Source organism: Peromyscus eremicus, chromosome 2 (assembly GCF_949786415.1).
Source record: "Peromyscus eremicus chromosome 2, PerEre_H2_v1, whole genome shotgun sequence".
Taxonomy (NCBI): Eukaryota; Metazoa; Chordata; class Mammalia; order Rodentia; family Cricetidae; genus Peromyscus; species Peromyscus eremicus.
In genome coordinates, this window is record NC_081417.1 from 5,281,572 (window position 1) to 5,306,129 (window position 24,558).

Below are 24,558 nucleotides of genomic sequence, written 5' to 3' on the forward strand. Positions count from 1 at the left end.
AAATGACTAAACATTTAAAATTTGAGTTAAAATGTGTATGTGAATATGTATCTTAAAATGTACCAAATAATTAAGTGTAAGACAAGACAGTAAGCTTCTTCTTCTATCTGTATAAACCACAAGAAGGGTATACAGATCAAGTGTAGTAACACACCACAAAGGTCTAAAGAAATACTTTAAAATAAGATAACTGATGTAAGCAGTTAACTTTGGGTAGTAAAGATGTTTCAGTGTATGTTCACCAACTGAAGCAAAGGTACCACTGTACTGTGGGATGTCTACTGTAGGGGAGGCTGTGTGTGGAGCAGAAAGGAGGAATAAGAGAACTCTTTATTTCCCACTCAAATTTTCTATAAATGTAAATTTTCTAAAAAAGATAAAAAGTTCATTAATTAGAAGAAAAGATGACTTGCTCCTAAATATTTTCTGCTGTGTCCTAGCTCTGTAATCTTGTTTATTTGAACCACACAATCTACCTGTGGAAATGAAGCCCGAAGTGGAAGCCAGCAACTGAGTGCAGTGACGCCGGCCAGTTTCTGCTGCGTGGTAAGAGCAGTATATAAAGATAAAGCGCCTCCCTGGAACAGAAGCAGGGAGTTAACTGGAGCACAGTTCTGCCAAAAGCATGTGAGGGAATTCTTATTAGTAATATCCATAAGAAAATATACTGTGTTAAATCAAACCAGGTAAGCTGGGCGTGAGGTGCACTTGGGAGACAAGAGGCAGGTGGATCTCTGTGAGTTTGAGGCCAGCCTGGTTTCCAGTTTCAGGATAGCCAGGGCTACACAGAGAAACCTTGTCTTGAAAAACCAAAAAGGAAAAAAAATCAAATCAGGTAAAGAATGAAACTATATACTCATAGTGGATGGATCTCTACCTCCAAGAAAACACACCAATATAAGATCTCCACTTAGACCATAGCATGGCTTAAGAATAGTCTGAATTTATAGTTCTCTCATTTTCCTATCTGAAAAGTCTTAGATATAAACTCCAAATGAGATTTAGGCTATTTTTCCAAAACAGAAATTTAAGGTAATACAGATGGAATACCAAATACCTTTAGAGATTTGCCCACCTAGCTCACAACATGCCATGTGTTGAGAACTATAATTCTGTCAGCCATCTAGATGCCACACCCTGACCAGGCCTGTACCACATGGGGACATGAGAGACCTTCTTTCCTCTTTCTTTTCTTTTTTTTTTTGGTTTTTCAAGACAGGATTTCTTTGTGCAGTTTTGGAGCCTGTCCTGGATCTCTCTGTGGACCAGGTTGGCCTCGAACTCACAGAGATCCACCTGGCTCTGCCTCCCAAGTGCTGGGATTAAAGGCATGCACCATGACTGCCCGGCCTGAGAGACTTTCTGATCCCAGGCAGTGATGTTCTTTCTCTCAGGACTGTGGGACTGGAATTCAGTTACTTTCAAGGCCATCTCTATATGGTTAGAAACGCAACATGTAGACCCAGAGCTGTAAAGCTAACATGGCTAACGGTTGGTGGAGAGGCAAATAAACGGATAACTAGGGAAAGAAAGTCCCGACGGCTTGCCAAGTACTAACTGTTTTCTAGGGTGTAGTGTTATTTTCAGTTTCCTCGACATAATGATGCTACACGCTTATAAGTGACTTCTTGCTTAAAAGATCTGGAATGCGTTTCCTCAGGTGTATAGAATGTTAGTGTGGAGGTCAGAGGTTGAAGTCAGGTATCTTCCACAATTGTTTTCCACCTTATTTTTTGAGGCATGATCTCTGGTTTCTGAATAAACCTTGACTAAGGCTGGGGGGCCAGGTAGCTCAGGGGATTTGTCTGTTGCCACTTCCCTAGCACGAGGGTTATGGATGTTTGCCATCACACTCAGCTTTTTACACAGGGTCCAGGGATCCAAACTCAGCACCTTATGGCTCTGTGGTAAGCGCTCTACTGCCTGAGCCATTGCCCCAGCCCTAGGAATTAGTTTCTATAGGCTGTAATCAGTATCAAATAACAACAACTATGTGCACATTATACTTTAATTTTTGGCCTTTATGCTTGCGTGGGTATGCGTGTTTTGTATTATCTAGACAAAGGCCATATATCAATAACACCTTTTTATTTAAAGTTACCTTGTTTTTCTGTTTTTCCAAACAGTTTCTCTGTGTACCTCTGGCTGTCCTGGAACTTGTTCTGTAGACTAGGCTGGCCATGAACTCAGAGATCATGCCTCCCAAGTATTGAGATTAAAGGCATGCATTGCTGTTTTGTCTGTATGTCTGTCTGTGTGAGGGTGTCGGATCCCCTGGAGCTAGAGTTGCAGATAGTTGTGAGCTGCCATTGAACCTGGATCCTCTGGAAGAGTAAGTGCTCTTAATCACTGTGCAGGTCCCATCAATATTACCTTTTTAATGTATTATATTAACCACATTACCATACATACAACATTCGATTGAGTGTATTATCTCAACTGATTCCAGAATTCTGACACTTCTCATAGTTATTGACTGAGGAGATTAGAAGCTAGAGCATTCTGGGAACAGGTTACTTAGAAACTGGTGAGTAAAAACGTAAGTTCAAAGTAGGGATATAACTTAGTGATAAAGAGCTTCTTGTTCAGCTTGTGCTAGGACCTAGGGCAGTCACTAGCACTACAAAACAAACCAAGGAGTATGTAAGGTCAACACAAATATCAGGCTGAAGAAAGTAACCCAAGTAATACCGTACTTATATCTTAGAAACCTAGGCACTTACACCTGTCCCCTTACAGTCCTGTTTCACTAAAAGAAGGCTAACTTGCATATTGTGGTTACTTTAAGAGACTATATTCTACCCGGCCAGTGGTGGCGCATGCCTTTGATTCCAGCATTCAGGAGGCAGAGACAGATGGATCTCTGTGAGTTCGAGGCCAGCCTGGTCTACAGAGCAAGTTCCAGGACAGCCATGGTTACATAGAGAAACTCTGTCTTGAAAAACAAAACAAAACAAAACAAGTCTAGGTTCCAACCAATTTTTTAATCAACTTTGAAAGCAATCTCTCCTCTCTCCTCTTCTCCTCTTTTCCTCTCTCTCTTCTCTCTCTGTCTCTCTCTGTCTCTCTCTCTCTCTCTCTGTGTGTGTGTGTGTGTGTGTGTGTGTGTGTGTGTGTGTGTGTGTGGTTTTTCAAGACAGGGTTTGTCTGCCTTTCAACTGTCCTGAAACTCACTTTGTAGACTAGGCTGGCCTCAAACTCACAGGTCCACCAACCTCTGCCTCCTTGAGTGCTGGTACTAAAGGTGTACACCACCACACCAGGCCATTCGAAGGCAATCTAAAAGAAAACTGTGACTGTGGTAAGAAACTAGAAAATAAATAAGTAAATGAAAATGCATGAGGCAGAAACTTTGTCCAGTCCAATTCAACTTTAACTCAGCACCTATATCATCTAAGATTCTGTAACAGGTCCAAACAAGAGACTCTTCCAAAGAAACACAACTGAAGGTACAGACTTGTAGATCAATATGCTGATGGTATGGACAAAGCAATCAAACTTACCTGAGAAAATCCTCCCAAAATAATTCTGTTAGAGGGAATGCCATTCTTTACCTCTTGATCTATCAAAGCTTTTACTAAAAACAAGAAAAATATCATAAATATTTTCAAAGTTAAGTCCACTGAGATAACTAAAAATCTAAGAAAAATAACAGAAGCAGAGTCTATTAAAGACAGAAGTGAACAAAACCTTGAAGCATTCTACCTTAAAACACAAAGTGGCATGTAGTTTCATGATGTGACTCCTCGGGCTCTCCATGGGTGGCTGAGCTTAACACTTCTATAACTTCCTGTTATATACTTTCTCCTCACAGAGAGCTGTATGTCCTTTTATTTATGGTTAGTTCTAGTGTTCATTATATACTTCTGTCCAATAAACTAAACGGAAATTAGGTAAAACTTGTCATTTTAAAACAGAATACATTTAAAGATTATGTAATTTGTGGCTTACAGTGTCTAACACCATTAGTCATATTTTTAAAAGCTGCTGATTTTTTCCTATAATTCAAATGATTAGAATTCTGTTTAAATAGAAACAGTAAATGATGGGGGAGGCATTTGAAATTCTGTGTGTACCTGTGTGTGTCTGGTGCCCACAGAGTCCAGAAGAGGGTGTCAGAATCCCTGGAACTACAGTTATAGACAGCTATATCCAAATTTAAAGTTATTTTTAGTTTATAAAAAAATTTTAGCTGGGTGTAGTGGCTCAAGCCTTTAATCCCAGCACTCGGGAGGCAGAGGCAGGTGGATCTCTGTGAGTTTGAAGCCAGCCTGGACTACAGAGTGAGGATAGCCAGGACAGCCCTGTCTCAAAACAAACAAAAATTAATTTTCTTTTTTTTAAATTAGTTCTTAAAGTTTGTATGAAAAAGAAAAGGCAGTCCAACCATTGCGAAGAGCATGAGACGGTGGGTTTTGCAGCAGGCAATGAAAGAACTATGAGACAGGAGTTGAGGGCAGAGACAGCCTGTCAGGAGGGCTGCCCTGTGGGTTTGAGGCCCGCGCACTCCATCCAGCCCAGGAGCCTGAGGACCATTTAGCTTCACTTTCTAGGTTTCACCAACTGAAGGGGTAAAATAGAAATGTTTTAACAACCACATTGAAAGCAGCCACTTGTAGAGCAGTGGGTTCCAAATTCAGTCACATTCCACCTCAGAGCGCAGGCACAATGCCCTTCCCAGAGGCAGCTCTGTTTTATCAAATAGCACATCTATCCTTGTCTTCCTAGCCAACTCTAACCTCCATTCCCTTCAATATTCATTTGGCAGGAAAGAAATAACCAACTCTGTTGTTAAAAGAGAATCTTTTACTCAGGGGCTTAGTAACCAGGACCTATCTTCCACAGGTTCTAACACACTTATACCAAAATAAATATTTTCTCATTTAATCTTAAGACAAAACCTTGACTCTAGGATTCTGGCATTAATGTACATTCTGATAATCTAAAAAGTCACTGATCAGGGTTTCACATCCCCAGATAGAGAAAATACATTCAAAACACATTAACTATCTCAAAGATTTCAAGTTGTTTTTAAAAAGAATAAAATGGTTTCTCTGGGTTTTGGTTTTTCATCTATTTTGGAAAACTTCAAATAAATATAAAAGTAGAAAGAGCAGCTCATGTACATGGCTCCAAGATTCTGCAGTTTCCAATTCTCAGCTGGACTGGTTTCTTCTAATGTGGCTCACAGACTTTTCTAAGTCATTGCCAGTCACTGCATTATATGAAAACCAAAGATAGTCTAACTCCAACACATATGTAAAAGAAAAGGCTCTTTCTGTGCAGTTCTTAAAAACTACGTATCTCGGTAAGTTAATCTGTTTTCACTCACAAAACAATACTTTTAAAGGAGAATGGAATACCAACTTCACAGAACTGTTAAATGAGATAATTTGTAAGAAATGACTAGCTGGTAAGAAGCTAAGTGATAAGTCAGTGGAATCTATTATTACTTCACTAACATTAGCCATTCGTATGACTTTTACTGTTAGTTACCTTTACGTCATTGTCATTACTTCAAGTTTCTTTAATACCTATATACAACTATCAAACACAGTACTATTTTCTCCACTGCCTATCCGTTTTTGTGTTGAGACAGGGTTTGCTGTGCAATCCTGCTGGTTATATCTCACAGCAGTCCTCTTGCCTCAGCTTCCCAAGAGTTGCGATTACATATGGGCATCACAACACTCAGCTTTGCTTATGTCAATCAAAACAAAATCCCTATCTGACAGAGCTCAAATGTGATAAATGACACTACTGACTACAGATAAGAGAGTGTATGTAGGTGGCAAAGGAAAGGAATGGAGACAGTGTGCTTGTCTGGTATTTGTGAGGCCCTTGGTTAGTCCCCAATATGACAAAGGGAGGAAGGGAGGAGAAAACAAAGAGAGGGAGGAACAGGAAGGCAGGAAGTAAGGGAAAGGGACAAAAGGATTGGCTCTTAAAAACACATAACTATATCACGTTTAATCAAAATTTAACTATTCAATCTACTAAAAACAATATTTAATAAAAATTTAACTACTGAATCTACTAGAAACATTTATGAATGTGTTTGCCTTTACAAACACTTTTGGTACTCACCATTTTCTGCTGCCTGTTTAATTCCAGATTCATCCTCCTGAGAATCTGGTGAAAGTCCAATAATATCAAACCTGGAAAATAAGACCAAGAGAAAAGAACTGTTAGATTCTAAACGCCCATACCTGGCAAATATGTTTACTAACTTCAAGTTAGTCTGTAGAGAAATGGACACTCACTAACTCTTCTTTCTGGCTGTGAAGGGCATGAGAGGAATCTTGAGAGGGCTGCAAGGGAAATGACCTAAACATCCAACCAGCCAGCCAGGAAGGCAAGGAGTTAGCAGATTAAAGATGCTGTGGTGTAATCGGTGTGCATGTCTCATGAATCAAATGTTGGATTAATGATCCCAACAAACACCAAGCAGCAGGATAGATTTCTCTTTATTATTCACTCTTGTTTTTCTACCTTTTGTATAGCTTGTTAAGTTAACTCACAGTTATTAAGCATGAATACTGGAATAAAGGTTAAGTTTAAACTCTTAACAATAATGGAGAGGGTGCCTGAACTGGCCTTCCCCTGTAATCAGATTAATGACTACCCTAATTGTCACCATAGAGCATTCATCCAGTGACTGGTGGAAGCAGATCCATGGCTAGGCACTGGGCTGAGCACACTGGGTTCAGTTGATGAAAGGAAGGAGGGACTGTATGGGGGGGAGGGTCAAGACCATGGTGGAGAAACCCACAGAGACAGCTGACCTGAGCTAGTGGGAGCTCATGGATTCTGGACTGACAGCTGGGAAACCTGCAGGAGACCAAACTAGGCCCTCTGAATGTGGGTGACAGTTGTGTGGCTTGGTCTGTCTGAGCGGCCCCTGGCAGTGGGACCAAGATTTATCCCTGGTTCATGAACTGTCTTTATGGTGCCCATTCCCTATGGAGAGATACATTGCTCAGCCTTGATATAGTGGGGAGGGGCTTGGGTATGCCTCAACTTGATATACCAGGCTTTGTTGACTCACCATGAAAGGCCTTACAATCTCTGAGGAGTGAATGGGGGTTGGGGTAGGGGGAAGATGGGGAAGGAGCAGGAGGAAGGGAGAGAGGGGGAACCATGGTTGGTATGTAACATGAAAAAAAAGTTTAAATAAAAAAAACCAAAAACCAGTTAAGCTTAAATGTTCTCTTGCAATTTAAAAATATCTAAAAAAACAAAAACAAAAAAATAGGGTGTACACTAGAGCTCTTCTGAAAAGATTAAAAGGTTTTTTTTTTTTTTTTTTAGTTTGTTTTTTGAGAAAGTTTCTCTATGTAGCCCTGGCTGTTCTAGAACTCACACTGTAGGCCATACTGGCCTTGAACTCATAGAGATCCACTTGCCTCTGCCTCCCCTCTGCCTCCCCAATGTATGCCAGCACTGCTCAATGACTAAAAGGTTCTTAATGAGAAAGCAAACTCTTACTTACCAGGAAGGCATAGCCATATTCATATTTAATGTAACAGGCATAATGGGCCTATGTGGGAAAGAAACAAACCACACATCAGGATAACAGAGCCAATTATAACAGCATGGCTTTAACATGGGGTGCATTTCACACCTCTGTTCCCTTTGTCCTACAACTGTTTTCTGAAGACAGAACAGCTGTTGCAGAGGACTAAGTTGGCTCAGAACTAAACTTGGCTCATAACAAGTACTTTTTGTCTCAGTGGCCTTACTTAGTAACTGTAACTTACAGGGACTGAGACAACTGGAAATACATAAACAACAAGACTCTGGTAAGAGCAATTTATTGCTAGCTACTGTACCATTAATCTCCATATGCTTATATTACATTGTTTATTCCCTAGTTATATACTTGCTTGATTAAGAGACCTAGAAATAAACGTAAGTTCTACCTTAGTGTTCATTATGTCCAACTCAAATCTGGAATGAAAAATAGGCTGAGCAACCAAAAACGTCTGGTACAAGAGGAAAGAAACATGACTATACTCTTAAGTTACCAATTCCACCCTCCTCCTGATTCATACAACAAAACCAATTCAACATTTTAGGAAAACAAACTTCCCCAGATTAGGAAACATCTTTATAGCAATTCAATTTAGGGGCAAATATGGTGAAAATTCAAATAGTCAAGAATTCTGTCTCTTGCTTGGGCTGGCCACTCTAGCTAAAGCGTTCAGCTGTAGCCTACAGAGGTTAAGTCAGACTCTCTGCTGCCAGACAAAGACACCCTCAGACTTCACTCCCCTATCCTGTCACCTCAGTTGTCTTGTCATTTCTGAGGTGTAAGCGCTAACCTACTGTTGTGGACTCAGTGCTTTTAGCTTCCCCCTGGCTGTTCTTAGTAACCTTTCACCTCAAGCTTATTGATTTTCTGAGTTTGCTCAAAACCTGCTAGTTCCCTGACACCAAAAAACATTTTCAGAGCTAGGTACTGAGATCCTGTTTATGACAGTATATCACATTGCCTTTAATTAATAAAACCTGGGTGTCTTCAACTGCATGAAGCTGTCTCACAAATCTAGCCGTAACCTGTTTATAGATGACACATGGGAATCCTTGGAACTCCGTAGGTACTTATATATCTAAAAGAATTGTTGTGGCTTTAAGTTCATCTGACCTCGAGAAGAATATCTTAAATTTCAAAAGAGGGATTTTTTTTTTTTTTTCAATTTAACCAAGAGACTATTTTAGCTTTAAGGAGTGTTAGGAGTCTTTATTTTTTTTTTTTTTTAACCTAAGAGGGAAACAATTGCATTCAAATATTTTTCTGGAAAAGCAAACCTATTACAATTTGTTCTAGATTCTGAAGAAAAACCCCTAAATATTAGAAATACTCACGCATGTGGACAGATGTATTTGATGTGGGAACTTCTGATACCTGCAAAGGCTTCTGCCCATCCGTGCCTGGTAGAAAATGATGAAAACCATGCTAGTAAATACTGTTTCAAATTCTAGTAAACTGATATTGAATGCTTCTGTGAGGTCAATGGTTAGCTCCTTAGAGTACTGTACGAGTAAAGAGATTGTGTTACTGAGTACCACTGCTGACCTGGGAGCAATGGCCATTCTCTAACATTTTGCTTCCACAGAGAAGGATGCTCTCGTGAGTTCTGACTGTCAACAGATACTGCTGTTAGATGATAAGATTTGATACATTAAAAAAACCTCAAAAACTCCAGGAAAGCAGCTGTATACAAAATCAACACTAAAATCCATAGCCTTCCTATATACAAATGACAAACATATTGAAAAGGAAATCAGGGAAACAGTACCTTTCACAACTGCCTCAATTATATATATTCTGAATATATATATATTCTAAAAACTATGTATTCAAAATATAGTTATTCTAAGAAACACACACACACACACACACACACACACATCTTATAACAAACAAATGAAAGACCTGTATAATAAACAAAGAAATTGAAGAAGACAACAGAAGATGGAATAACTGCCCACACTCATGAGTTGGTAGGATTAACACTGTTTAATGAAACACTGTGAAATGGCCATCCAACTAAAAGGAATCTACAGATTAAATGAAATTCCCATCAAAATTCCAACAATTCTTCACAGAAGTTGAAAATAATAATCTTAAAACTCATAAGGAAATAAAAATGACCAACGACAGTTAAAACAATCTAAGCAATAAAAACACTGCTGGAAGGATCCCCATCCTTGATTTCAAGTTATACTACAGAGCTATACTAATAACAACAGCATGGCATTGGCATAAAAACAAAACAGACTGATAAATGCAAGAGAATAGAAGACTCAGATAAAAGCATACACTCCTATAGCCACCTGATTCTTGATGAAGAGGCCAAAAAATATACACTGGAGAAAAGACCGTATCTCCAACAAATGGTGCTGATCACACTGGACAGCTACATACAGAAGAATGAAACCGAGCCTCATCAATCACTCTACACAAAATTCAACTCCAAGTGGATCAAGGACATTAACTGTTAGACACCAGTACTGATCTGTCCAAGGGTTCTTGGGGGGAGGAGTGAGGAATGAAGTATTAGATAGAAATATAAGCCTAGACAATGAGAAGGACAGAGATACAGGATAGCTTTGGGAGGGTCCTGGGTCAATATCCAGCAACCCCTAGTTTAATCATGATGGGCTTTTTATACAATCAGCAAGGGGAGGAGCAAAAGACACCCCCCCCCATTCCAAGGTCGAGGTATAAAGTATCAACAAGTATAGACCCTTCAAAACATCTGGTAACCATGCCTTTGGCCAAATCATCCCATTATGCAGCCCTGCTGGGAAAAGCAAGCTCAGACTTTCTGACCTTGAGTAAGGCCTTATTAGGAAGCCTCTGTGAGCCTCCACAATTAACATAAGACATAATACCTTAAACTGATGGAAAAATAGAAAGTATGGAATACACTCAATCTCATTGGCACAGTAAAGGACTTTCTGAATAGGACACAGGCATTAAGACTAACAATAAATGGGACCTCAGGAAACTTAGTTTCTGTACAGCTAAGGACACAATCATTTAAGCAAAGAGGCAGCCTACAGAATAGGAAAAAATCTTTACCAATCATATATCTGACAGAGGATTAGTAACTAGAATATAAGAGAACTAAAACAAAACTTCAAAGTACTGGAACGTCAAGGAAATAACCTAATTTAAAGAACTAACGGATAGTTATAAAAAGATTAAATAAATACTAGTGGCTGAGAAACATTTAAAGAAATGTACAACATCCTGAATCACCAGAAAATATTAAAATTATTTTCAGATTTCATCTTAGCCCAATTCAAAATGTTCACAATTAATAAAAACAAATGGCAGTACATGTTGGTGAGGCTGTGGGGGAAAGGGGAACACTTATTCATTGTGAGTGTGAGTACAAACTTGTACAGTCACTATGAAACTCTGGAGATTGCTCAAGAAGCTGGGAATCAACTTCCCTCAAGGTCCAGCTATACCACTCTTGGGCATATACCCAAAAGACTCTACATCCTACTACAGAAACACTTGCTCATCCATGTTCTCTGCAGCTCTATTCATAATAGCCAGAAATGGAAAGCAATTGGATATCCATCAACAAATGAATGTAAAATGAAAATGTGGTATATTTATACAATGGTACATTACACAATTCAGCAGATAAGAAAAATTATATCATAGAATTTTCAGGTAAATGGATGGAGCTAAAATAATCATCCTGCACTGTTTTTAACTAAATCTCTATCATTCTATATCATTCTATTTTACCATTAAAGACAATGGGGTGAAAATCTGCTAGTTCAGAGAGTCAGAGAAAACACCCAGCTAACCTTCCTCCTCTGCCAATGTCCCAGAAATAGAGCTTTCTCCTAAACTGTCTCAAACAAAACTCCTCACACTGAATGTCCCTCCCTTCTACTTCCTGTGCATCTCTCAGTCTTCCTGACTGCCTCTTACTCACTGTTTTACTCCTGCCAACTGTTTGCTCTGCCTCTTAACCTATGTTTGACTTTATTTAACCCTGTTTACAATATTCAAGCAGAAAGCTCTTGAATTAAAGATGCATGCTAGGGCTGAAGGACACCACAACTAGAAACAAGATTTTCCCTTTACAAACCCTTCATTCTGAGGGCTCAGGCCATCCTCCTCCTCTCACTGTGTTGGAGTGCTGGAACACGGACCAAGCCTGGGCTTGTAATCAATAAAACCCCTGTGTGTTTGCATCAGACATCGGCTCTGTGGTGGTCATGCTTGGAACCCCCGTGGTTCTTGCAGACCCTGCCCTAGAGGGAGGACCGGCGAGGGGTACCTGGAGATGGAGAGGAGAAACTCCTGATCCTGGTGGGGTTGCCTTTCCCCTAAGAGCTGCTGGTCCCCCTGATTAAGATGAGAATCAGCCTTTCCACTACTGGCCCTTTGCCACCAGTGATACAACTGGAAATCTCAGAATGCCCCTTTTTCTAAGAACCCCCAGGACCGGATTAACCTTCTTGATACTGTCCTCTTTAAACACCAGCCCACTTGGGATGATTGTCAACAGCTTTTACAGGTGCTGTTTACCATGGAAGAGAGGGATCAAATCCAACTGGAAGCCCGGAAATGGGTTCCAGGCCAAAATGGAGAGCTCACAACTAACCCACCTCTCATAGATGCTGGATTCCCCTAATCCATCCTGAGTGGGACTACAAAACAGAGCAAGGTAAGGGGAAGCATCTAGTCTATTGCCAGGCTCTAGTGGCGGGTCTCAAAGCAGCCGCACATTGGCCCACAAATTTAAGCAAGGTTTATGATGTTAGGCAAGGCAAAGATGAAAGCCTAGCTGCATTTCTGGAGCAACTATAGGATGCTTTCAGGAGATACACCACGTATGACCCAGAATTGCAGGAAAATGAAGCTACCTTGACTCTGACCTTTATCAATCAGGCAGCCCCAGATATCAGAAGGAAACTACAGAAGTTAGAGTGCCTAGGACAGAAAAGCATTAGAGATTTAGTTACAGTGGCTGAGAAAGTGTATAATGAAAGGGAAAGTGTTGAGGTGAAAGAGAAAAAGAAGGAAAAGCATCAGAACCAGCATCTGGCTAGTGTTCTACTAGCCACTACTGCTCATCCTGACGAATGTTGAAGGAGACTGCGACAATTAGTGACCAGGGAGGAAGAAAGAACAAGTAACAGAGGACCCTGGCTAGGGAGGAACCAGTGTGCTTGTTGCAGGAAGGAAGGGCACTGGGCAAAAGATTGCCCTGAGAAGATGATTCAGGGTAACACGAAAGTCCTTAGCCAGAGAGAAATGGACAGTGATTAGGGGAGACAGGGTTCGGCTCCCCCTCCCTGATCCTAGGCTAAACCTAAAAGTGGAGGGGACAAGGATTGATTTCATGGTGGATACAGGAACTCAAAATTCAGTATTAAAGGCCAATGGGCCCATGACAGACAAAAGGACTTGAGTCCAAGGGACTACAGGGGATAAGCTCTATTTATGGACTACCCAATGAACAGTGGACTTAGGAGCGGGACGGGTAACCCACTCATTTCTGGTATTTCCAGAATGCCCATACCCCCTGTTAGGGCGTGATTTACTGACCAAAATGAAAGCTCAGATACATTTTTCTGATAAAGGAGCTAAATTGCTCAGTGAAAATGGGAAACCTATTCATGTGTTGTTAACCACATGACTGCCTGGCCCCAGACTACAGGAATGGCTCCAGGAGTTTCCATCAGCCTGGGCTGAGACCTGGGGAATGGGGCTGGCAGCACATCGCCCTCAGGTCTATGTGAAATCAAGCCAGGGGCAGATCCAGTAAAAGTCCGTCAGTACCCCATGGCCTTGGAGGTCAAGAAGGGCATCACTCCACACATTAGGCGATTGACTTGGGAATCCTCTGGCCTGTGCAATCAGCCTGTAACACACCCCTGCTGCTTGTTAAGAAGTCCTATACTAATGATTATAGGCCAGTCCAAGACCTGAGGGAGGTCAATAAAAGGGTGATTGACATCCACCCAACAGTCCCAAACCCTTACACCTTGCTCAGCTGACCGACAATGGTACACAGTCCTACATCTGAAGGATGCTTTCTTCAGTCTGCCTCTGGCTCCCCAAAGTCAGCAGTACTTTGCCTTCGAATGGCATGACCCAGAGATTGGTGTCAGTGCCCAGCTGACATGGACTAGGCTGCCACAAAAATTCAAAAATTCTTCTACCATCTTTGATGAAGCCCTGCATGAAAACCTGGATGAATACCTCCTGCAGAACCCTGAAGTTAGGCTCTTACAGTATGTGGATGATCTGCTGTGGGATGGTCTGTATGTCAAGTGTGTTGCTGATTGGTCAATAAATAAATCACTGATTGGCCAGTGGCCAGGCAGGAAGTATAGGCGGGACAAGGAGGAGAATAAAGCTGGGAAGTGGAAGGCTGAGTCAGAGACACTGCCAGCCGCCACCATGACAAATAGCATGTGAAGATGCTGGTAAGCCACAAGCCGCGTGGCAGGGTATAGATTTGTGGAAATGGATTAATTTAAGCTATAAGAACAGTTAGCAAGAAGCCTGCCATGGCCATACAGTTTGTAAGCAATATAAGTCTCTGTGTTTACTAGGTTGGGTCTGAGAGGCTGTGGGACTAGCGGGTGACAGAGATTTGTCCTGACTGTGGGCCAGGCAGGAAAACTCTAGCTACAATGATCTAATTGCAGCTGCCAACCAGGAAAGCTGCCTTGAAGGGACTAAGCAACTACTCTTGCGCTTTAGGGAGTTTGGGATATCGAGCCTTGACTAAGAAAGCCCAGCTCTGTCAACAGGTAACATACTTGGGGTACATCCTGAAGGGAGGACAGCGGTGGCTTTGGATGCACGAAAAGAAACAATCCTTAAGATTCCAACCCCCACGACTGCCAGACAAGTGAGGGAGCTCCGAGGCACAGTGGGCTTTTGTCGCTTGTGGATTCTAGGCTTTGCTGAATTAGCTAAGCCCCTATATGAGGCAACTAAAGAGGGGCAAGACTTCTTGTGGACTGAACAATATCAGCAAGCCTTTGACAAACTCAAACAAAGCCTGCTTTTGGCCCCGGCGTTAGGCCTGCCAGATGTAACTAAGCCCTTCCCTTCCACTCATTCATGGATGAGCACAAAGGGATTGCCAAAGGCATCCTGATTCAGATCTTGGGTCCTGGAAGCGACCTGTGGCCTACCTGTCCAAGAAACTAGACCCGGTTGCAGCAGGATGGCCCCCATGCCTCTGTATAATAGCAGCTGTGGCTCTACTAGTCAAAGATGCTGACAAATTGACTTTGGGACAAAATCTCACCATAACTACCCCTCATGCTTTGGAGAGAGTTCTTAAGCATCCCCGATAGGTGGCTGAGTAACACTAGAATAACTCATTATCAGACTCTGTTGCTCAATCCTGCCAGAATAACGTTCCAGGTACTCACAGCCCTGAACCTAGCCTCCCTGCTACCAGACCCAGACTTGGAAGCACCCCAGCACAACTGTTCTGGGATCTTAGCTCAGGTACACTGTGTCTGACCTGGCCTGAGGGATACTGCCCTGCCTGACATGGAAGTCACCTGGTACACCAGTGGAAGCAGTTTTGTGTGAAATGGACAGAGGTATGCAGAGGTAGTCTGGGCTGAACCAATGCCATCAGGCACCTCTGTTCAGAGAAACACAGTTTAGCTCAGATCAGAGCCATCTCTGCCCCTGTCCAACTGACTTGTGAAGCCAACCAATCACAGAGCAGGACAGCAGAATCCTGGCCCTAGGGCCCAGGATCAGGGAAAGAAACACAGACCTGAGCCAGAGAAATGAACACTTTATCCCCAAACCCAGAACCCAGGAAATATGCCCTGACTCTGAAACTAGTACCAAAATAACACTCTTGGGCCCTAGAATCAGAGTCAGTGAAAGAAAGGTGCGCTGGCATTAGAGGTAGTGTCAAAAAGCCAAGAAAGGCCAGTGAAAGAAACATAGTTTGGCCTTGAAATCAGGGCCATCTCTGCCCCTTGCTCACAAAACTGGCCAATCCCTGGGCAGAAAATAAACTAACCAATCACAGTTGACTCCGCCCCCTAGACATCCTATATAAACCGCCCTGCCCGGTCAGTTGTGAGCTGTTCTCTCCACCCTGGTAGAGCTAGCTACTCTCCTGGACTCCTCTTTCCCAAATAAACCTCTTTCTCAAAAGAATATTGGGTGAAGACCTTCACTGACTGCTGAACAGCAGAAGAACCTTGCTGGGACATCCCATAGTGGACTGAGCGAGAGAGAGCTGGTAACACTGAGTCAGAGATTGTGGCTCTCCAGGAGAGGAGCAGGATTGCTGTGTCCTGCAGGGAAACCATCCCCCATCATACCATCATACCAGGTATATCCTGACTTTCCCGAAGAGTCAGGATACCCTGACTTTCCCGAAGAGTCAGGATACCCTTCCTTGCTGAAGCAGTTCCAGGCCTGACTCTCCCGAGAAGTCAGAAAACCTTCCTTTCCAAGGTTGGGATGTTTCTTTGCAGTCCCAGCCATCAGAGCTGTGCTAAACAGCTCCAGGTGTCCGGGACACCTTCAAGGCAGAGCTCTTGTTCTAAGTAGCTTGAGGTGTCTGGGATACCTCGTCCTCTAGGGCTGAACTGTCTCCTTGCAGTTTCAGCCACCAATTTACTAACATTTTGGTGCTGAAACCTGGGACACCAAACCCAGAGTTTTTGCAGTTTACTTACACCCATGGCCATCAAAGTTGATGGTGTAGCTGCCTGGATTCACTACACCCATGCCAGGCCTGTAGACCCCTTCATACCCAAAGGAGATTTACCAGGGTGAAGGATGGGAAGGCTCCAGGGATCCAGCAATGCCCTCAAGCTCTGTGATGGTGCAAGCAGTGACATGGTTCCTTCTGATGATTTTTTCCACTGGGACCCGAGCAGGGATCCAGCAATGCCCTCAAGCTCTGTGATGGTGCAAGCATTGACATGGTTCCTTCTGATGATTTTTTCCACTGGGACCCGAGCTGCAGGAAATCCACTCACGCCTTGGAATCAGACCTGGATGATTGTGAATGCTAAGATGGGAGCCACTGCTAGCAGCACCTCCTCAACAACATAACCCCCAACATATGGTTCCCTGACCTTTTCATAGATTTATGTGACCTAGTGGGGGAAAACTGGTCCAACAAGGAACTGTTTCCAGGGTATGGTTGTAGATTCCCCAGAGACTGAAGTAAGACTAGGAGTCTCCGGTTCTATGTTTGTCCCGCCCACTCCCTTACCAAGTAGCAGCAGCATAAATTCGTGGGCCCTGAGGCTGCCTACTGTGCCAGCTGGGGGTGCAAATCCATGGGATATATTATGTGGACACCTCCCATATGGGGGGATTTGATTACAGTAGCCCATGCAGGGGACATGAGTATACCAGGGACGGGAATATGCACCATGGGCCAGCAGCAGGTAAACTGTGGACCATGTTAGAAGAGGGAGTGCTTCCCCAAACACCCATGGGCCACCAGTGGGGGGCGCTGAAATTTATTAGTTATCAAGTTCACTGACCAGGGAACAAAACAGACTGGACAACTGGTAAGACTTGGGGACTGAGGCTTTATCGCACTGGATATGACCCCAGGGCCGATGTTAACCATCAGGCATATTCAAACCCAGTTACTGGTAGCGATAGGGCCCAATCAGGTAATAAACCTGTCATCAGCCCCTGAACCTACGCCCCCGAAAAGCTCCCTGAGCCCCGGCACCCCACAACTGTCAGGTATGTTAGTCCCTTTGACCACCAGGACCCCAGTAACCAGTCCGGCTGCAACCAAGGGAGGAGATCCGCTCCTGGAGCTCCTTAACCAGTCATTTCTGGTCCTGAACTCCACCAAGCCTAACCTGACTACATCTTGTTGGCTCTGCTATGACACAGCCCTCCCCCCATTATGAAGGTATTGCCTTTGTTGGTAGCTATACCAAAGTCACTGATCCCAGCTGATGCCGCTGGCAGTCCAAGGCACCGTTGACCCTTCAACAAATCATAGGCCAGGGCCTCTGTGTAGGGACAGTCCCCCAGGGGCAACAAACCCTCTGGGACCAAACCCTTGTACTCCCAGACTCCCAGAGTTATCTGAATCCCCACAATGTTATATGGTGGGCTTGTTCCTCGGGTTTAACACCCTGCATTCATACCCAGGTTCTCAAAAATACCAAAGGCTTCTGTGTGATGGTACAGCTTGTCCCAAGGCTAATTTACCATACAGAAGAACTATTCTACAAGTTAGAAGCAGTATCCCCAAAACGTATAAAGAGAGAGCCTGTGACAGCTCTCACCTGAGTATCCTGCTGAGAGCCAGCCTGGCTGGTTTAGGAACTGGGATAGCACCCCTGATCACACAGAGTCAGCACTATTCCAGCTTGTGCGCTGCCACAGATACAGATATAGAAAGATTAGAAAACTCCAACTCCCATCTCCAGGAGGCTCTGACATCTTCAGCTGAGGTTGTAATGCAGAACAGACGAGGATTCGATATGATCTTCCTTCAGCAAGGAGGACTGTGAGCAGCTCTGGGTGAGGAATGCTGTTTCTATATAGACCATTCAGGAGCAGTAAAAGACTCAATGGCCAAAGTGAGGGAGGGGCTGGAGAAGCACAAAAGGGAGTGAGAAGCAAACCAGGGATGGTTCGAATCATGGTTTGATGCTTCTCCATGGCGGACTAATCTCTACTTTGTTGGGCCCCATTGTTATACTGCTACTGCTCTTAACTTTTGGCCCTTGCATCTTAAACAAACTGGTACAATTTATAAAAGACAGACTTGGGACCATTCAGCTGACGGTCACTAGGTCCAATTACCATACTATGCCTTTTTTGGAGAGAGCAGTAGCCTGGATGGAGATGGAAAACAGGCTACTACATAGAGACAGTTAAATCCATACAGGCTGAATCGAGAACATACGCACCTGAGTGAATCTTCCAATGTATTATCTTTTCACCCTCCCTCTCCCAACATATATTAATTTAAAAATAAGGGTTGAGCAGGCATGGTACATGTAGTTTACAACTTTAACCCCCAACACCATGGAAGGCAGAGGTAGGTAGAGCTCTGTGAATTTGAGACAGGCCTAGTCTACTAAGTGAATTGTTTCAAAGTTAGGGGGTGGGGGGCTAGAGGTATTTCTGAGTGGTAGAATGCTTACCTAGCATGTAGAAGGCATTGGGTTGATCCCTAGTACCACCAAACAATGAAAATGTAATAGATTTGATAAAAATGAGAGACTTCTGTTAGTATTCTGACCTGCCCTTAGAGACCCGCCCAGCCTGCTCAGGTAAAGTCCCCTTTAAGAAAGAGAACTGCCCTACCTCCTGCATTCCTACGAGGTGTGCACCCTCGCCCCGTCCCCCTTTTTCTTTCTGCCTCCTCCTTTCTCTATCTGTCTCTTCATCTCTCTATTATAATAAACTTATCTTCATGTGGATGCAGGGCCTGGGGTATGAGTGACTGTCTACGTGGGGCAGCCTGGCCCTGCGTCTGCCCGGCATGTCTCCCTGCATGAGTGGGATGGATATGCTGGCCTGGCCAGCCCAGGCCCGCCTCGTGTAGTATCATAACACCTTCTATACAGTTTCTGCCTTACTTACTCTTACATTACACTTGATACTTTTTTACATGTTATCTTTACTAAAGGATTAAGCAGAAGTCATTTGAGCCAGATTTCCTTTGCAAAACTGTCCAACATGAATTTTAAATATTTTTATAAACTTTTATTCTTTATTAATCCACTGTCCTCCAAGTGTTAAAGACAAAATGATTTAAAACAAGTATGATCTAGGCTATTCTAGCAATTGGGTGCATGTGTGTCTAAGTACAAGCTCATGTGGATTTACGTGTTGTGCATTGTCAGAACATGGTTCAAGAATGGAGTGCTTGTGAGAAGACACCAAGAAATCAAGACAAGAGTCTTGTGACCAGTTTCTTCAATAACTTGGAATTGTTCTTAGAATGTTCTTTCCTGATCCTCCCAGGTGTAGAGGATAGGAGTGAGTTTACTTCAGATTACTCATTACAACTGGCTATTGTTATTTGTTTACGTGCCTCTATGGAAAAACATGACTGCTACAAGCGGCTTATCTGCCACATGTGGCTTGTCCTTGTGACTGGACACTCTACTTATGTGACTCTTCTTAACCCTCAGTATAAATTGTCTGATGCTCTAAAGTTGCCTATTGCATGAGACTTTAGTCCCTCTCATTTATCAGCTCCATTCTCTCAGGTCTGACCACTTCTAGAGTATATATGTGTGTGCCTGTGTACCTCTATGAAGATTTACTTGGAAAATTATAAAACAAAGAGTTACATGAATGAAAACAGATCCCATGCTCACACAACAATATAATAGTAAAAAAGAGTGCAAGACCAGGGTAAGGACAGAGCTATAAATCAACTGGGAGTTCAGAAATAAACAAACACAACTCCTGCCAATTAAACAATGCCATAATAAGACAGTGCAAAAAACCAGTCTTTTTAGCCAACATAGTTGGGACAAGTGGATATCTACATGCAACAGAATGAAACTAGATTGCTGTTTCACACCATACATAAAAATTAACTCAAATAGGTCAAATTATTAAATGTAGCAAACAAATCTATAGAACTTACCAAATAAGCCATATAAATCTTAAAAACCTATGCTTCAAGGACACTATGAAGAAAGGAAGAGAATCTACAGAAAATTAAACTATATGCAAATCATATATATATATATATATATATATATATATATATATATATATATATAATAGTACCCATCCATAATACATACAGAACATCTGTAACTAACATAGCAGCCACTCAGTTTACAAATGGGCAAAGGACATTCTGCAAAGAAAGCATTGTAATAGTCAACAAACACAAGGACAGATATTCACCATCATTAGTCATTAAGGAAACACAAGTCAAAACCACACAAAGGGCTGACAGAGTACAGATGCCTGTCATCCTAGGCGGCTGAGGCAGGAAGAGCTGGAGTTCAAAGGTAGCCCGTGCTGCACAGTTAGACCCTGTCTCAAACCTCACACATACGCAAGCACATTTAGTGAGATTCCACTTCATACCCACTAAGAGGGCTAAAAATTGGGGTTGCTGTTTGTTTGCTGAGTAACACTCTGTAACTGGATGGCTTAGTATTCTCTAAGTAGCCCAAATTGGCCTCAAACTCATGGCCATCTTCCTGCCTAGCCTCTGAGTAGTGGGTTTACACAGGCATGTGTCATCATGTACATAGTAAGAAACTTTCTGCAGTGTTGATATATACCTGCATTTCCAGATCACCAGACAAAGCCAGACATTATCAAGTAATCAAGGCAATCCTTGCCTCTGAGCGTTAACCTGAGAGATCTTTTAAACCATGTGACCAAAGCAGCATTTAAAATACATAATGTAGGGCTGGAGAGATGACACTTGTTTGGTTTTACAGAGGACTGGAGTTTGGGTCCCAGCACCCACATGGTGGCTCGAAACTGTCCTTAATTCCAGTTCCAGGGGATTGGATTATTTTCTTCTGATCTCCACAGGCACCAGGCATGCACATATATGCAGATAAAACATTCATATAAATAAAATAAATCTGAAACAAAGTACAATACAAAACCTTCTGGGTAATTCCAGTAAGTCAGGAGAGGTTATGAGTTTGTAGTCAACCTGGTTACACAGTGAGACCTTGTTTCAAAAAACAAACAAAAAATAATTATTATAATTAATTACATAAAACCTAAACCACACACACACACACACACACACACACACACACCCTGTTATCGTTGTAAAAGGCAACAGGCAACAGTCCAGCCACAATAGAAAAGGTTTTACCTTGCTCACTGCCAAGGCTGATTCAGTTTCTTTTTCAATTTCTAAGTATATCATTAGTGTATTCTCTATTTTGGGATTTGTTCTAATGACCTCAGGGATAACTAAATAAGCCATAAACACCATGGTATGATTTCAGTTAATTAGAGCTCTGGGAATGGATAGTCACCAAAAACCATGCTTATAAAACAATTGTCCACCAATTATTAAGAGTCCAAATGGAACACAGGTTCAATTATCTTCCTCAAAGTATTACTGCAAGCCTGGCCTGGTAACACACACATGCAATGAATACTTGAATGGCTAAGGCAGGAGGATTGTTCAGCTTGAAGCCAACTAAGCTACACAGGGAATTAAAAGCCATCCTAGAAGAGATGGCAAGACAGTCTCTTAAGGAGAAAAATAGCCACATATAACAAAGCTTGATTTAATATGACTAACTAGAATGCTTGATGGCCTCGCCTCCCTGTAATCTCATTTTATTGAGAAGCAGTGACTTAAAAGTATGGCAACTGGGAAAACAGAACTCAGAAAAAAAAAATTAACATTAATTTTACAATACTTAATATACTAAATCTTGGTCATTTTTTCCATATCAAATGGAAATGCAGGCTTTTAACCTTATGATCTTTTGTTGTGAGGCTGGGAATGTAGCACATTAGCAGAGTGCTTGCCTAGTTCACACAACACCATGTTCACTCTCAAGCACTACATAGACCAGGCAGGACAGCGTATACTTGTAATCCCAACACTGGCGAGGTGGAGGAAGGAGGATTAATTCAAGGTCATCTCTGGCCTATAAAAAGGCCGCCTGGGCTACACTGAAACCCTATGTGAAAACAAACAAACAAAACAGCCAGTGTTCAAATAAAAACCCCAGCACCAGAATTTACCTCTTTCTGAGTTGCTAGCCAATGGGGTCTCATAGACCTTCAAACATTACAGGCTATTGCCACTGTTCTTGGTAAGCAGAACCTGACAGTAAGAACCTACTGCTGAAGATATCACACACTTAAGTCACAAACATGGAGAAATCAAGCAGTTACTGACCTGAAGGCTTTATCTCTATTGGCTAGCTTTCAGTGCTGGAAGGTACTGTGTATTCATTGATCTCACCTGTGAATGTTGCAAGCTGCAATAATGACTGCTTCTCAAGGTATGTCCACTGGTGAACAGTGGCATGACTGTTCTGGGGGTAACCAACCACTTTCTGCTTGTATTTAAGACCTGTTACACAAGATGAAACCCACACCTAGTAGTAGTTGGGCAAGGGGGTTGATTATGATTAAAACACATTGTATGGGTGAGGGGAGAAAAACATATTGTATGAATGAACACATTCTCAATGAATCAGTAAAATATTTTTGAAAAGCTGGAATCCATTGTATTTAGAAGAAAAAAGTACAAGAGCCTGAAAAAATATAGAAACTGCACTTCAAGGTCCTTTTGGTTTTCTCTCTAGCTCTTGAGTCTGGGGTAAAAAAGGTTGCTGAAGAATTGTCTTTCAATTATTTAATGATAGAATAATTAATTGCAGTATTACTTAACGCAAATCTTGACTATTAAAGAGTCTACCTCTATTTATTGTCCAAATTATAATCCAACCATTTTAATAATATTTACTAATTGATATTTCAGGCTTTCAGGCTTTTTCCCCCTAAGATATGCTACTATTATTAATTGGTGTTTTTGCCACACAAGTCATTGTTTTCCCTGGATATATTTAGTCAACATCTCTAGCCCAATGGAACACCCCCTAAAAATAATTTTTTAATAATAGATGTTTAAAAAATATCTAGGAAAGAATTTCAAAAATTCTGTATATAATGAAAGAAGTGTAGACCATATCAAATGGTCTACACTGCAGGCTTTTAACCTTATGATCTTTTGTTGTGAGGCTGGGAATGTAGCACATTAGCAGAGTGCTACATTACAGTAGCACTCTGTAATTTCCAGTAATGTACAGTATTTCCAGATCTACAATCTAGTTTAAGAAAATGGACATAAATATACCACCACAAAAACCAAAAGAAAGTTATAAAGAATGTCAAGGAGCTGGAGAGATGGCTCAGCGGCTAAGAGAACTGTCTGCTCTTCCAGAGGACCTGGTCTTAATTCCCAGCACCCACATGGCAGCTCACAACTGTCTGTAACTCCAGTTCCAGAGGATCTGGAACCCTCACACAGACATAGATGCAGACAAAATATCAATTAACATAAAAATGAATAAATCTATCAAAAAAAAAAAAAAAAGACTGTCAACACAGTCTAGAGTAACGCTCAGTAGCAGAACACCTGCTTATCATGTCTGAGTCCAAGGGTTCAATCTCTACAACACAAAATCACCCACACACAAAAGAACTATAGAGAATCACATGTCTTCCCCATAACACATGCATGCTCACACATACACAGTAGTAGGGTTTACTACATTTATGGTCAAATGATTTTTGTAAAACCTTCTAAGACAAGTCATTGGGAAAAGAATAGTCTTTGGGGGGGCTTAGACACAATGGTAAAGAGGTTAACTAGCATTCATGATGTCCCAAATTGAAGCCCAGCACTGGAGGATCAGCTTAGATAACTGCATAATCATACAATGCAGTTGGAATATCTCACCTGGTACAATAAATAAAAATTCAATTCAAAATGAATCAGAGCTCTAACCATAAGAAGTAAGCGTGTAAAGCAGAAAAAAGAAAGGAGTAAAATTCTAAGACTATGGATTAGGGGATGATTTCTAAACAAAATCAAAAGCACAAGCAGCCAAATTATAATAATAAAATAAAAAATATACATACTGGAATTCACCAGGATCGAAAAATCATTGTGCTTTAAGTTTAAGCAAAAAGACATCCAACAGAATGGGAAACAAAATTTATAAATCACATTATCTTGTATGTGATTTGTATGGCAAAAGTCTAGTATCCAAAACATATAAAAGACTATTTTAAAATCTACTACAAAAAGACAAAACAATTTAAGAAACAGGCAAATGATTTGAATAGTTATTTCTTCAGAGAAAATATACAGTTGGCAACAAACCACATGAAAATTCCTGGACACCATCAGCCATTAAGGAACACAAATTAAAATCCACAATTAGAAACCACTGAATGGCTAGAATAAAATCAGAAGCCCAGTTGTTAAGAATGCTTACACAGCATTTGTTTGAGCCCCAGAACAACATAAAACTTAGATGTGGTAGTAACATGCA

General features: G+C 41.7%; 1 protein-coding gene across 6 annotated transcripts in view; it reads right to left on the bottom strand.

Annotated features, from left to right (window-relative positions):
• The window catches only part of Lypla1 (lysophospholipase 1), a 41,126-nt gene that overhangs the window by 3,688 nt on the left and 12,880 nt on the right, over positions 1-24,558 (bottom strand). For 5 of the 6 annotated variants that reach the window (XR_009377495.1, XM_059253812.1, XM_059253809.1 and 2 more), the window contains 5 exons: positions 8,869-8,934; positions 7,493-7,540; positions 6,088-6,158; positions 3,504-3,577; positions 477-578 (listed from right to left, as the gene is read on the bottom strand). Coding sequence is in view for 5 of the 6 variants with exons in the window: in XM_059253809.1 (XP_059109792.1) it covers positions 477-578; positions 3,504-3,577; positions 6,088-6,158; positions 7,493-7,540; positions 8,869-8,934 (361 nt within the window). In the remaining variant the exon portion in view is untranslated. Of the gene's footprint in view, positions 1-476; positions 579-3,503; positions 3,578-6,087; positions 6,159-7,492; positions 7,541-8,868; positions 8,935-16,310; positions 16,404-24,558 lie in introns of those variants that run through there. The other variant, XM_059253813.1, reaches the window with a different exon arrangement.